The 14805-nt window shown below is 40.7% G+C and overlaps 1 protein-coding gene across 1 annotated transcript in view; it reads right to left on the reverse strand.

Annotated features, from left to right (window-relative positions):
• Positions 1-14279, reverse strand: part of spon1a (spondin 1a) — an 82639-nt gene extending 68360 nt beyond the window's left edge. The window contains exons 1-3 of the mRNA XM_042489072.1: positions 13642-14279; positions 12464-12570; positions 7427-7560 (exon numbers count right to left, since the gene is read on the reverse strand). Coding sequence (XP_042345006.1) covers positions 7427-7560; positions 12464-12570; positions 13642-13873 — 473 coding nt within the window. The 5' untranslated portion in view covers positions 13874-14279. The remainder of the gene's footprint in view (positions 1-7426; positions 7561-12463; positions 12571-13641) is intronic.
• Between the last annotated feature and the right edge of the window lie 526 nt (positions 14280-14805).

Below are 14805 nucleotides of genomic sequence, written 5' to 3' on the forward strand. Positions count from 1 at the left end.
TCAAGGCTCCCATTCTGTTGTCTTAGTATTTCTAAGTTTTATTTAGCCTTTTAATGTAAGCAGTGAAGTAACAACAGATCAGAGAGCAAAAGATCGGTCGTCACCAAAGGGAACAAACAACAAGTAATCGTTGCAAAACTTTCATTGCAGGCAGAAACGGTCAAGACAGGTCATATCCTGCACACTGAGTGAAGGAACGTGATGGACTTAAAACACCATGTAGAGAGGCAGGTCAGCCATTAAAGAGGTCTCATGCACACTACTGTTTTCTGATAATGTTGTCTCATACTCACCATGCTCTTACATATACCACTACTTACAGTGAACCACAATAAGAGAGAAGAAAGACAGCTATGTGTGAGGGAGTGTAATAATTGGATTTTTTTTTTTAAATAGTGATCTGCCTGTCATTCTACCATATTGTAAGGACCTGAATTTGTCCTCAAAGGTACTATCTTGAATTAAACAATCCTTCTTTTAGACTTTCAATGTATTATCAGCAGTGCCACTGAGCAAATCCAGGCTTTGATTTCAAGCCATCTCTTTCAGTCAAATTGCCTTTTCAGGTACACTTTCTCTCACATACTGTATTGTTTCTTCTCAAACAGAACACATTATCATACCCTCACACACATAAGTATGCTCTTTCACATGCTTTATAATACACCTATAATACACCAGTCCATTCATTCTGTGTCACACACACTGTAATTCACACACTGCTGTTCTCTCTTACACATACCATCTCTTACACACTTTGTATTTTCAATCTCACTCAAACACACCTCAATTTACCCTCATAAGAATATCATTCTTTTTCTGATGCAAGAATATAATGGTGTGTGTGTGAGTGCAGGTATGATTTATGGCTAAAATGGCCTTTCATTGCGTGGATGAAATGATTCAAGGTAAGCGACACCGCCAGCACATCACTAATTGTTCACGCTTTAATTCAATCTCATCCCAATTTCACATATCTCCCTGAGAGAGAGGAGCACACTCTGCCTCACTGCTTGCCCACTTTCCCAGGCTGGCCAGACAATCAAGCCAAGTAATGCTTATTTAACATCCAATTTAAATTCTATCTCACTTTGCTGGATCCACACCGCAACCGATCCCAATCACCCCAAAAGTGCACTGATTTGAATGTGTGTGTGAGGGAATATGGGTGCATGTTTTAGAGCCTGACAAAAAGAGAGAAAGAGGAGACAGTAAAGAGGAGAATTCAGGCAAAAAGAATAAAGCAGGGTAGATTTTGGTCTTTCTATGGCTACATTTTCAGTGAATGTGCACTCTTAGAAATAAGGGTTACAAAAGGGTTCTTTCTAAAGGTCTGAGGTTCTACTCGCCAACATCTGCTTTTAAGGAGCCATTTTTAAAGATCATCAGAACTAGACTACCAAAATCAAGTCAGTTCATGCTTGACTAAATGGACGTTTGTGTCAAATTTAAAAGAAATCCCGTCAAGGCACCCCCGAAATATCACATTCACAAGAAGGCGATGTACACAAGTGAGATCACAGTGACACTGATGTTTGACCACAAAAATGTTCCTCCATTGGTCCAAGTGAATGTTTGCGCCAAATTTGAATGAATTCCCTCAAGGCATTGCTGAGATATCACGCTCACAAGAAGGGGATGAACGGATGTGAGTTCACAGTACCCTTGACCTTTGGCCACCAAAATCTAAACAATTCATCTTTGAGTGCAACTGGATACTTCTGCCAAATTTGGAGAAATTCTCTCAAAGCATTCCTGAGATATTGTATTCATGAGAATGGGACCGCCAGATGGATGGACAGATGGTAAAGACGGACAGATGCACAGAGGCATAAGAGTATATAAGAGAAGATTAATCAGTTCTCATTTTGTTGTATAATTCCTGCTCCATCCAAAGAAATTTCTCATTTCTTTTGTTTCAGCCAGAGATTAATAAATCTCTTAATTTTGTTCTACCTACTGCTATGAACAGAAAAGGAAACAACTAAAAGACACTACGCAAAACCACTGCACTGATGCAATTGTATTTACATTACATTTCTATGGGTCGACTTAACTGCAATGGCCCGTCGAAGTCCTCCGCGATCTGTCCTATCACTGTGCTGAAGGAGATAAACAGACTCTGGCAGCTGCATGTAGTAGTGACATTCATCTGATCACTGATATACTGTCTCACTCAGACAGCCCATCAGAATACATCACACTACCCTTCATACTGCATGCCAGAGGGGGATGACAAATAAATTGCTTCCTACCTACAAATGGAAAGATAAAAGATAGCAGCAACTTCAATGGCGACTGCAATATATGGATAACATTTTGATGTGGCTCCAACCACAAAGATTCAGCGGTGACAATAGCTCCTGACTAGAGTTCCACTTTTGTCATCGGACAACTGCAGGTCATGTTTGATTTTATCATTAAGGGTTCCCTAATGAGCAGAGTGGAAGCCAATTATTTTCAATCCAATTAGACATGAAGCTTAACATTTGACTTAGAACAAAGTCGGGTAAAAAGATGAGACAAAATACCTCTTTGTTAAAACTTTCAATAAGGGAAGCTTGGCAGCTAGATCTGGATAAAAATTAGGGGAACAGATATGGGGAGTTTTTAAATGATAGGTCTTAAATTTGAAGAACATTTAGCAGTCATTTAGTAGTCGTCCATTTCCAGTCAAGCAGCAGTTTAAAAAGCCCTCTGGCAAACTAGTAATAATAAGGAACACCATGCTGAAGAGAAACCCCTTTGCTGACTTCTTGAGGTTATCTTTAGTGTCTCTGACTACAGTTTAGGTCCTGATAGCTGGTTCCATTTCAGATCTCATTTCCAGTCGGCAGAATACCTGGATTTGTTAAGCTCAGAGGCAGATGCATCTCCTACTAAAAATGTATCTCTCATCACTCTGTTTTATCAGCAAAGAGCAAAACAAATTATAGCTGCTTCTTATATTTAGCCAATATCAACTTATAATTTATTTTTAAAGCTGACCTATTTATTTTCATGTTCTAATTTGAGTATCTACTACAACAAGTTTACACACTTTTATGTAAAAAAAACAAAACAATTTCAGTGTGCAGATATTTATTCTCTTTGTTACATTAACATGTAGTTTTATCCAATACCTGACCTCAAAATAGGTTGGGTGTGCACACAACTACTCTGCTGAGAAAAAAATCGAATTAAAAAAAATACCCTCATACTGCCTGTATTCACCTTCTGTCTAAGACTCTTTTTATGCTTCCCTCTGAAAAAGCCCAGTCTGCTCTGATCTGACTCACTGTATTACTATGGTCGCATTGGCTGTATATGAACATCTGACACTGCAATGTTACATACTGTAATTTTAAGGTAATTTTCTTTTTTACTGTAATTTTACGAATTTCTTGCTCATTTTTGGGACATTTTTTATTAAGTTGCGTGTCACCCCTTTCTGTGTTTTTGAAAGAAACCAAGCCAAGTTGCTCAGGTTTAAATGGTTAAATAACAGTTATATGTGTGCTCAAAACACCCTGAACACATGCCTGTATCACTGTAGGAAGATGAGAAATTAAACCAGTGTAAGGCAGCGAAAACAAGATAATAATAGAGTTGGGATCAGTTCCACAAAACTTAGCAGCACTTGTATACGTATAGAATACATCTTCACAAAACAAGAGTCTGATATCAGCCAAAGAAACACAGCGACGGAAACCTTGGCCCGATTTGATTCTAGCATGTAGGAAAGCTGAAAATAACTGGATTAGATGGTAAGACTTTCAAAGTCTGATTTCAGGAGTTTGAATGAGCATCCTTGCTTGACCCTATCATCACAAACCAACCTTCAACGCAACAAAACCACTAAGCTCAGTCTTTCCATCTGAAAGACAGCAACGGCCCATCAATTATACTGCAGCAAACCACTCGGGAGGGGCAAGCGTCACCGGAGCTTTCTAGCAGAAACACACAAGCCTCACACACGCACTTCTAATTTCATGGCCAGATGTTGTTTTTTGAAAATAACCATGATATTTTACAGGCAGGCAGACTGGTTGAGCTCTTTTGGGAAGCAAAATGAAATTAAAAACAAACATTTACCCTGCCTGTGGTGGTGACCAAATGTCCTCTCTATGTAAATCTATAATATTAGCAATCATTATTATCTTGTTTCTTCCTGTGCATATTTGTTGATTTTGTGTGAGTTGATGTACCTGTGTTTTTCTGCTGGTCTGGGCTGTGTGTTAACAAAGCAATAGTCTACAAGAATGTCTCTCCCTCTTAAAACTTTTCATATAAAAAGCTCTGCACTTGTCAGTTAGTTACAGGAGTCGAACCTCCCAAATCAATAATACTTAATTAAGACTTTTGTTCTGTTGCAGCACAGACGCATACAAAAAGCCCTGTCATCTTTATGAGTTCCAGATAGGGGGAAGAACAGTGACAAATACCCACCCCCTCCATGTAATCATGATTTTCAGAGGCACCTCTTTTGAAGTTCTCCCTCTCTCCCTCTCTTATTTTCTGCACCCTGGTATTACTACATCCACGTCTCACCACTTTCAAGTATCTCCTCACTTTCTAGGCTGTATGTTCTGCCACACTTTCAGCTTTCCCCTCGATCCATGTGCTTATAACTGGGTATAATTCTGCCATCAACCCACCGGTCTCTGTGAGGAGGGCAGAAGTGTTGAACGACATGACCTGCTGTGAGAAAACTATGACAACCCCACAATGAAGTTGAAAACAAAGAGAAGACTGATAACCCAAAAAAAAGAGAGGAGGAAAGAAGCAGGAGCAGAAACACGAGTGAGAGTGTATGGGAGAGCTAAGAGGTAATTGAGAGGGCAGGTCACGAAGACACTCCACAAAGACAGGGACAAGGGTATTGGAAAAAATAGAGACATAGAAAAGAGTAACTAATCACACTCCATATCAGTCACATAATAACATGCATAACTAAAAAATGCAACCTTTTCATCTTCCATTTGTAAATAAGAACAGCCCAGGCAGCAGAGAACGCAAGTGGGTGCAAACAGTTAAATAATACATTGATCAGAAGGTCTTGTGAGTCACAGTCCCTTTATATCTTCCCCCTTCATGTACTGTCATTATTTCCCCCACAGCACGGGGTTAATAAATAGATTTCTGCCATGTTCTGTCTTTAGCTGAACATGACTAACCTTCTGTCCCCAAGCAAGCCAAGAGACCACAAAACAGCAGAATTGATTGGCGTCAGTCAGCTATATAACTAACAAAAGGTAATGGATGGCTTATGAAGCCATGTGGGAATTAAAATTTGACAAGACAGGCTGTATTTAAATCTGCTTAGCTTAGGGGAAGGTACATAATGAAACTGATTTACTGTACATGAGGATTTGATCTATGCTGATGGCATAGCTCGCAATCCCAGAGCGCTGTAGTACTAGAATACATTAAATGATTAAAACTCAGATGTAAATCTGTATGACATAATTATATAAAAGCTAGGTACCAATGTTGTTAACAAGTTGAACAACAAACTCTTTAAGCAGCAGTGTATAAGATTTAGGGAGACTCAGGGAGCTAGCAGTGAGGATTGCCAATTACAGCCAGCTGAAACTTCTCCCGATGAGATTTCCTTCAGTGTTTTTTGTCCTGAAAGTTTTTACCATGAGCCGAATTCTTTGCAGAGGTAACCCGTTGGTTTAAGGCATACACTCATATACCGTCACACGGTTGAATGCCTCTGCGCAGTCAAGTTGCAAGTGCAGTTTACAACCATGTCTGTAAAACCATGGATGCATCACACACACCTTCCTCCCAGCAACACAGAAGATCAGTACAATCAGCACAGTTTCAAAGTGGGCAAAAACATGTTTTATGAGGTCACTGTGACCTTGACCAATTGACTTTCAAAGATGATAATTAGTTCATTCTTGACTCCAAGTGGACATTTGTGCCAAATCTGAAGAAATTCCCTCAATATGATCTTGAGATATCATTTTCACAAGAATGAGATGAATGCAAGGTCACCATGACCTTGACCTTTGTCCATTAATTTATAATCAGTTCATCCTTGTTTGTGCCAAATTTGAAAAGAAAATCTGTCAAAGTTTTCTTGAGATGTCGTGTTCACAAGAATGAGGTCACAGGGACCTTGACCTTTGATCTATGACCACCAAGTGAATGTTTGTGTCAAATTTGAAGAAATTCTTGAGATATTGCATTCACATATGCTGGACGTACGTCCATACGCGCAGGACAGGATAACCCGATAACAGGATAACGGACAACCCAAAAACATAATGCCTCCAGCCTCGGCTATCGCCAGCACAGAGGCATAAAAATGACCGGTAAAGCAGTTTCACAGTAAGAGTCAGCGTCTTAAGAGATGCTGTTTGGCAAGAGATGGGTCTGGACATTTCGTAATTTGTGCTCAAATTTTTTTCTCTGATAATTTAAGATCCAGATGTTCAGTATGTTTTTTTTCAAGGAGCCGAATAATCACCAAAAAAAAAAAAAAAAAACACACCCTGTGATTTAAACCGGTAAAAACAGTAAATGAAGCTGTTTCACAATTTAAAAAATCTGTGTTTTTCCTTTCTTAAGTACGGTGGCCAACGTGAAAACACAGAGGGCTACTGTAGAAATATTGCGATGCAACATAGTGGTCTCTGTAGCTTGTCTACAGAGACCACATCCTTGTGATGTGCTCTCTATAGAGATATAAACAGCTCATTCTAAGGTAGTGAAAACACGATGATTCTTACATTCAGCTTTCACACTAAAGAAATCGTGCTTATTATATTATATTCCATTTTGGCCAATATATCCTCCTAAATCCTACATACTGAGCCTCTCCTTCTACAGCACGTCAATCTATTTCACATCAAAACTGTCACCACTATCAATATGCACTCAGCTGTCAGTTTTATAGGTACAATTGCAGCTTAAAACAATGCAGTCTGAATCAACACTCCTTTAACAAATCCTTATGGTAATTTTGGAGGTTGTAGCTTGTGGTGCTGCTGAACTGTTTTGCATTATACAGAGAGCTGTTTCTCTTATTAGGCCTACCCGTGTTGATATAAATGCCATCCATCTGCTATAATAAATTCACATCTCAAAAAATACAAGAAGACATGATATTGTGGCTGCCTGGAAGGTAGAAAAGGCATCTAAAAGTAAGCTTTGAAAATGGTCAGAAGGAGATAATCACATTATCAAATCCATTCTCGGGACTTGCAGACTATAAGCTTGTATCTTGTATCCTCCACTGATCTGCAGGCAGTGATGCACAGAGTAAAAAAAAAGGCTTACTCTCCACATAACCAGACCTTTTAGATTAGAACATAATGGATTACAGTTCACCAAGTACAAGAGCCTGTTCAGATGGAAGATAATCCTAAACCAGAAGCATATAGTGTATCTCTAAGCTCATCGGGCTCGGCATCATTGGCGGTATACATACTTAATGGTGACACAGCCGGAGCCACTGGGGGGCGCAGTCCAAAACACCTGGATGCTGGTGCGTCTGCGAGGAGTGCTCTCTGTCACTGCAGGGGGGCAGTTGGTCATGAACTGTGTTTCCTCCTCATCAATTATCTGTAAAACACACACCAAGAGATTAGTGATGAATGAAAATGTTCTCAGATGAGTCTTGCCTCAAAAGCTCTTGAAACCTCTGCATGTGATTGTATTCACCAGGCATGGACCATTTCACATTAATTTCCTCTCCTGTTGTCAGCATAGCTATAAACATAATTAGCAGCTGAAACTAACATTAATTTCACATTTTCGGGGCATACGGTATCAAGGGAATTCGCCAAAATAAAAATACACAATGGTGTATTTTGGTACTACAAACAGATCTGACTTCAGCAGCTATTACACTGAACTGGACTGAAATCTTTCACATGTACAAACACCAGTATGAATATGTTAAAGCATCCTGGGGTTTCCTCCAATTGGCCACAAAATCAATCTGAGTTAAGAAAAAACAAAAAAAACAGTTGCTCTCCAATATTTACTTTTTTCTTGTAAAATGCTGAACACTGTACTAGTCTGGTTAAAAATAAATAGTCATTATAACTCATAGAGTATGCTGTATGTACTGTGTTTAACCTTTAGCGTCAGCGTCTTTTTTCAATAGTTCCATATGAGGAGCGGCCATCTGTAGCTGCATGCGCCCAGCTAGACAAAAAGTGATGCACTCAGCGTCTTTTCTCAGAACACTCCGCCTTTTTTTGTGCAGCCACTCCCGCTGCTTTAAGTTAAAAATTTGTCAACTTTTCAGAAAGTTGCTGGTGATTTTACTGCTGCTTTTTAGCTTGGCTGCTGTCTCAACAGAGACAGAATAGTGCATTTGTGGGAGCAGATTGGCCAGTGGACACTGAGTGTTATCATTGTACCGTTGTAAGCTTGTTGTTAATTGTGTCAGCCCTCTGTTAATGTAGCGTCACATTAGCTTAATGTTAATGTTAATGTCGACATATTGATCTTATAGAAACAAAACCCACATGCAGCACATCATTAAAAAAAGACGCTGGGAACATTCTTTAATGATGTATGGGATGTAGCGCTCCACAGCAGCCACCACTTTGCCACCTTCTGCTGAAGAAAAACTCGGCAGCGCTGATCAAATTAAAATAAAGATTATGTTACTGCATAGCCTTTTTGTTCCCTCAAACATTTTCATGTACAGGGGCTGTGTCCTCACCGCAGCGGCCACGGGTTCGGGTCCGGTGCTTTGCTGCATGTCGTCCCTTCTCTCTCTCTCTCTCCCTTTCATGCTATATCTGTCCCATCAAATAAAGGCATTGGAAAAGCCCAAAAAATATATCTTTATTAAAAAAAAAAAAAAAAAAAAACATTTTAAGGAACATATTTTTGTGTACTGTTGAGCTGTAAAATGAGAAAGTTGTTCGCAGCAGTGGGCAGTTCCTCATTTAACTGTCTAACATGGCAGATGGGTCGCAAACTTTTCTCATTTTAAAGCTGAACAGTACACTAATATGTTTCTGAAAACATTTGGGGTAATGCAGTGACATAATCTTGATTCATATTTGATAAGTGCTACCTATTTTGACCACAGTTAACAGAGTGATTGACATGATTGACAGCTGTGTTAGAGACACCTCAGCTCTGACTGGCTGTTTCACAACGCTGCCAGTAGATTCTGCTACATGCCATTAGAGACAGTAGTTTTTCACAGACTATCAAGTATCCATATAAAATACGACAAAAAGCTATTTTCGTAAAAGTTAACCACAGTACATTTGTAAAAAAAGTCCCCAGCCTCTTTTGGGTCAAATTGAAGAGTCAGAATGCAAGCTGCCTTCTAGACTCAAGTGCACACCTGAGACACTGAGCATCTCATTGATTTTAACTGGACAGGAAATTAGCAGAGCAGGTCACACAAGGGAGCACAGCCGGCGAGCTAATATTCGCTGCCCAGAGACCAAGGATCTGTTTGATAGGAAGTGACATCAGGGCAGTAAAGACAGGGAACTTTCTCACTCCATAAAGCTGTCAGCAGAGAATTTCCTTTGTCATGCCAGGTTATGAATGAGTTCCCTCTTAAAGGGGATTGTATGTGGATGTGCATGCCTCTATGTGTGTGTATGCGTGCAGTGTGTGTGTATGCAGCCTATTTTGGTCTGACGGATTATACCCCCCCTCCGTGTTCCCATGGTTTCTAACAGGCATCCTGGGGTGGCCTGACCAGACTACAACACATTACAACCAGTGAGGTCTCAACGCCATCTGCAAAAAGAAGCAACCAGTTTGCTGCTAACTGACCTCTGATCCATTTCTTCTTGTACATGTCTAGATCTATATTTTTAAATCTTCAACCAATAAACAGACGGTGAGTGAGGGGAATGAAAAAATGTGACAGATAAGTGGAAAAATTGAGATGTTATTCTGGGTTTATGCATAAATTTGTGCATCAAAAAGGTGCTTGGCCCTACAGAGGCTACAAAACCATGAAAACTTTGGAAAAGTAAGAACAAACAGGTCATGTGCCCTAATATCATACCATCCTTGTGGAATTATGATGCAAAGACAAAGCAAGCCTGACCTCTGCCATGTCATTGTCTGTGGTTATGTCACATGATGGCCTCAGAGTAGCACCAATTTCACCTCTCACATAGCAGTGTTTGCTTTTTCTTGTTTTATCATCTCACCCTGGTGAGAAGTAATGTCTCATCGGACATCGCTGCCATTGCGTGCTGGTTTACGCTCCCTGCAAACAAACACATACGCATGCACACACAAACATACACACTGTGGCAACTGACCTTCCCAGAAAGCTCAATAAAAGTGCTTTTCATCAAGTCAGGAGCTGTCCTGAGACGGCTGAGACGGGGCACACCAATGGATTTCAAATGAGCTGTATGTTAAATAAAGTCTGACGTCTTCTGTTGCAGCTTCTTTTTTTTCTTTTTCTCTCAATGCCTGGAGGCCGGCCCACCCAGGGCTCATTCAGAATGGAGAAATGGTGTATGTGTGTCCCTGTGCATGAGCTTTTTTGACATAAAAGACAAAAAACATTAAAGGCTAACTGTGCCGGCGATGATAGAGGGATATCTCTTTGGACAGCAGTGTATTTTTGCTGCGCTGTCACATGGTGCTTTTAACAAAACAGGTGATCATCCGCAGCTGTGAAAGAGACCTTCAACTTCTTAAAATCTTGCAGGTGTCTAATCAAAGGCAAGATCCAGTAATGACACATCCATACAATTGATGCCAGCATCTTAAGGCTGTGGTCACACAATCTATCTATCATACTGTGTGCACCCCACACTCAGTCTGATCCATGTGTGGAGAGAAGTGTCTGAACATGACTAAATGATGTAGTTTCCCCCATCTTCACTCCTGACGTTTAGCGCCCTGTCACACCACACCGCACTCAGCCTTATGGCCGAAGAGCACGCTCAAGGCTGGCACTAAATAACAACAGCTTGAAATCAATTGCAGGGACAAATAATACAGAAAGAAAAAAAAATGTTGCCGGTGATAGTGCTGGGTAATGGCAGTACAAAAATAAAAGGTTCCTGTTTTTTATGTCCTCCCATATTCAAGGCTCAGGTTCACAGAGAGTGCCACAGCATGGCAGTAGCTGTGATCACAGCAGCCTGAGGGCTGCTGTGCAAACCTCTCCGTGTAATGTACCACAGGTTCAATAAAATAATAGGTTTTTACTGAAACCGACAGGTTCACAAAAGTCTGAAAAAGAGAGCTCCATACACGTTGGTAAACCCATTTAACAACTGCTGCTTTATAAGGTCTGCCCTCAGAAGACACATGATTTCAGGTTCTGGGCAGCACTGGGAATTTGGCTTTGGTTAAAACTTAATGTATACCTTGCATTTTCTTATTAAAAAAAAATTCAATGATAGCACACTTGCTTTACTGCTGTAAACTACACTAGAGTATTTATCTAACATTTTGTGTTCTTGATATCACTGAAACCAATTCTTTAGTTGCTCAGTTCTTTTCAAATCCTTTGAAAACAGGATGTCATCTTGTGCACTGTAAGCTCTGTGACTTTCCTGAAACTGCAGCCTAGACTGAAATGAACACTTGCAGGACACAGTGAGCTAAAAGGCACAGGAAAAGAACAAGAACCAGTGAAATGGAACAAATTTAAAGGTTATGAATTTATGCTAGGTTTCATCAACTTACAGTGCAGTCCTACACTGAGAGTGGGTTGCAACAACATTGTAGAAATAAAAGAAGTTTATAATTGTGTTACATGATTACTGTCCCTGATCTCTCACTCGTACCCTATCAACCAGTTTTCTCCTTCTGTCTACCACTCGACTCCTCACACTGCATTATAATTACAAAGGCCTCACATTTTTGTCCATCTTCACATGTGCGTAATGGCACCAGTTTGCTTGCCTTCTCTCTCTCTTCTTTTCACACTCTTGGCCCCACTGTTTTCTCTGTGCTCTTCCCGCTTCCTGCAGTACTGCAGCTTGGCCTGCCTGTGTAAAATGCTTATTAGCCTCTTAACTGCAACAATTGTGCGCTTCCTACATACATGAACTTTATGCCTGCTTGTGGGCAACACAGCTCCTCAAATTCCACACACATGCACTTTTACAGTCTGGAGGAGCACAGCTTCATGGAGCTGAGCTGGGAGTTTGCTCTTTTCATATGCTATACCAAGCCTATTAGAGGAGGTGAGGTGAGAATAATCACAGTTTGACATGTGAAGACAGGAAGGCTGTGCTAAGAAAATCTGTCAAGATCCCTACCCCCCTCATCTACAGTAGGATCTCTATTTTTTTCTCTCTCGTCATGCCAGTGCTTCTGCTGGAGTCCAGAGGATATATGCTATGAAGGGTGGACCTTACTGTAAGTACCAGGGTTTACATACATGTGTGGCAGATCAGGATGAGTTATTTGGAATGAAAATGTTCTGCATCAATAAAGAAAAACGTATAAACTTGAATTCTTTTCTGATTGTGCAAGCAGTCATGTCTAGCTGCTACCTTACCTGGAAATTTCCAATGTAGTCCTCATCTCTGTCTCCCTCCGCGCCCTCCTTAAGGGCAATAAGAGTGAACCCTCTGAAGTAGGCGGGGCTGGTTGCAATCAGAGTCACTGGATGGAATCAAGCAAGAGTGAAAACAAGCATCACTTGACAGAGAAAACGGCTGAAGTACAATCCTCACTGCCAAACACAGACTAAAGTGGGCTTAATTAACTACCTGCCTGAGTAGTTAGAAATAATGCTGTGCTGGACTCTGCTGGAAAAAGGGTAATATATTCTGATATAATTGTAACAATTTCTTTGTGCAGAATCAAACCTTTCACCTGTTCTTGAAGACCATAATTATAATGGCCCAGTCTTAGCCAGGCAGTATGTCCATAAGATCTCTAAGATAGTGTTTTTATGCATTTTGCAGTCCTGGAGAATATCAAAGAATGTTCATTTACTTTGGAGAAAATTCAATTTGCTGTACTTGACAACTTTATCAGAATAATGTGATAAGATTTTTAGACTTAATAATTACATTTCAAGTACAGGTGAATGGAAAAAAATGTGATTACCAACTCCCCACTTCCAGCTAATTCAGTTATTGGCTCTGGATGATGTGAAACTACTTATGATTAAATCTGAAAAGTATGAACTAACCGCAATGCAACATATTGTGGAGTCCAGAGCAGCATGAGCCTTTGAGATTCACAGAGCAGATGGCACATGCCCATTAACAGCTCCCAATAACTTCCACTTAAGACAAAAGCTATGAAATCAGGGACTGGTGGCATTTTAAAAATCTGTTTTAACTATGAAAGAGAATACCAGAAAGCATGGAAGAGTTCGCAGAGGGATTTAGCTTTATATAAACCTTTTTAATGTTTGATCATAAAGCAGCTTTTAGTAGCTTAGTATTTAGTCAAGGGTGCTGTATTATTTTGAAAATAAATTGTTTTTACTTTAGCTGTTAATATTTCAAAGGCACATTTCTTTATTGGGATGCAGAATCACCTTTTTACTAACCAAATATATCTCACTTTAAGGGCGCATTCACTCGTCGCATCAAGAGTGCACTCAGCAGAAACTTATTTTAAGTTTGCATAACCCACTGACCGTGGACTAGTGTTTATTTGACAATGCGCACCCAGAGCCAACCAACGCAGTGCGCGTAAATCTCGCGGATAAACACAAACCTCTGTAAGTGCTCCCCGGCTGGTAGCTCTCCGGGTCTCCCTCAACGCGGAGGCGAAACTCGCTGCTGCCCTCCTTCCTACTGCTCTGAGCCCGTAATATCCGACTACAATACCCGTCTCCCTTCCCGGCTCTCTCAGAGGGCTCCTCGGTGAAAGCAAACATATTGCACGCTGCAGCGGGGATGAAGCAGAGCAAGAGCAGGAGGCGCGATGGTAGCCCGTTTGCTCTCATTATGTAGGTTTCCGACAGCCAAGTTGACGCGCGGAGACGAAGAAAATCTTGAGAGGAAATGTTTGTTTCGGCTCCTTTTCACTCTCAAATGAGAACCCAACTTGCTGAAGTACACTTGTACACTGCTAAGAGGGTAGATCCATCCTGGTGTGAATAACAGAGAGCGAGGAGGAGGACTGACTGGGATGCGCTTTGCACTCACGCTCTGCGAGTACTGCACACGGTGTGCCGCTGGTTAGACTGAGCAGGAGAACAGGGTCCGAGGAAATGACCAAGAGAGGAGTGAGCGCTGTGTGGCGGTCTCCAAGGCCACTGCGATCTACAAACAGACTCTGTGAAGAATACCCTGTACAAACAGAACAAAGACAAACGTCCCCACCAATGAGTGCTCAAAGGAGGCAACACGTTTGACATACTTGGACTGAACTCTCAGTGCGGTGTGTGTGTGTGTGTGTGTGTGTGTATGTCATCACTCAGGAGCCCCAGGGAATACACGAACACACACAGAGACACACAAAGGAATTGATAAAGCATGCTAAAAGGTTGTCTAGGTGACTAATTGAACTTTGAGTGATTTGTGTAAAGTGAAGTCATTGGCTGGTCGGTGACTGCTTTACGCTCTATTTTCTTGGTGCACTAAAGTGAATTAATTAAATTTCTTCATTGTATTTCAATTGATCCTCATTAGTGAGCTTCTGCCTGATTAAACACATCAGTGCAAACAGTAGAGTGTTGCCTTTCTGATTCAAAGTGCACATTTATAGATCTGTAGATGGTGATATTGTGTATGCTAAGATTGAATTTCAGCCTTACTAGCAGCATGTCTCCCGAGATGCTTATGTCTGTCTGCCGTTTGTGCTGTTACCACTTTGTTCAGGCTCAATTATTTGACTAACTTCAATATATTGCCATGAAATGTTATACAGGCTTTC

Source organism: Plectropomus leopardus, chromosome 1 (assembly GCF_008729295.1).
Source record: "Plectropomus leopardus isolate mb chromosome 1, YSFRI_Pleo_2.0, whole genome shotgun sequence".
Classification (NCBI taxonomy): domain Eukaryota; kingdom Metazoa; phylum Chordata; class Actinopteri; order Perciformes; family Serranidae; genus Plectropomus; species Plectropomus leopardus.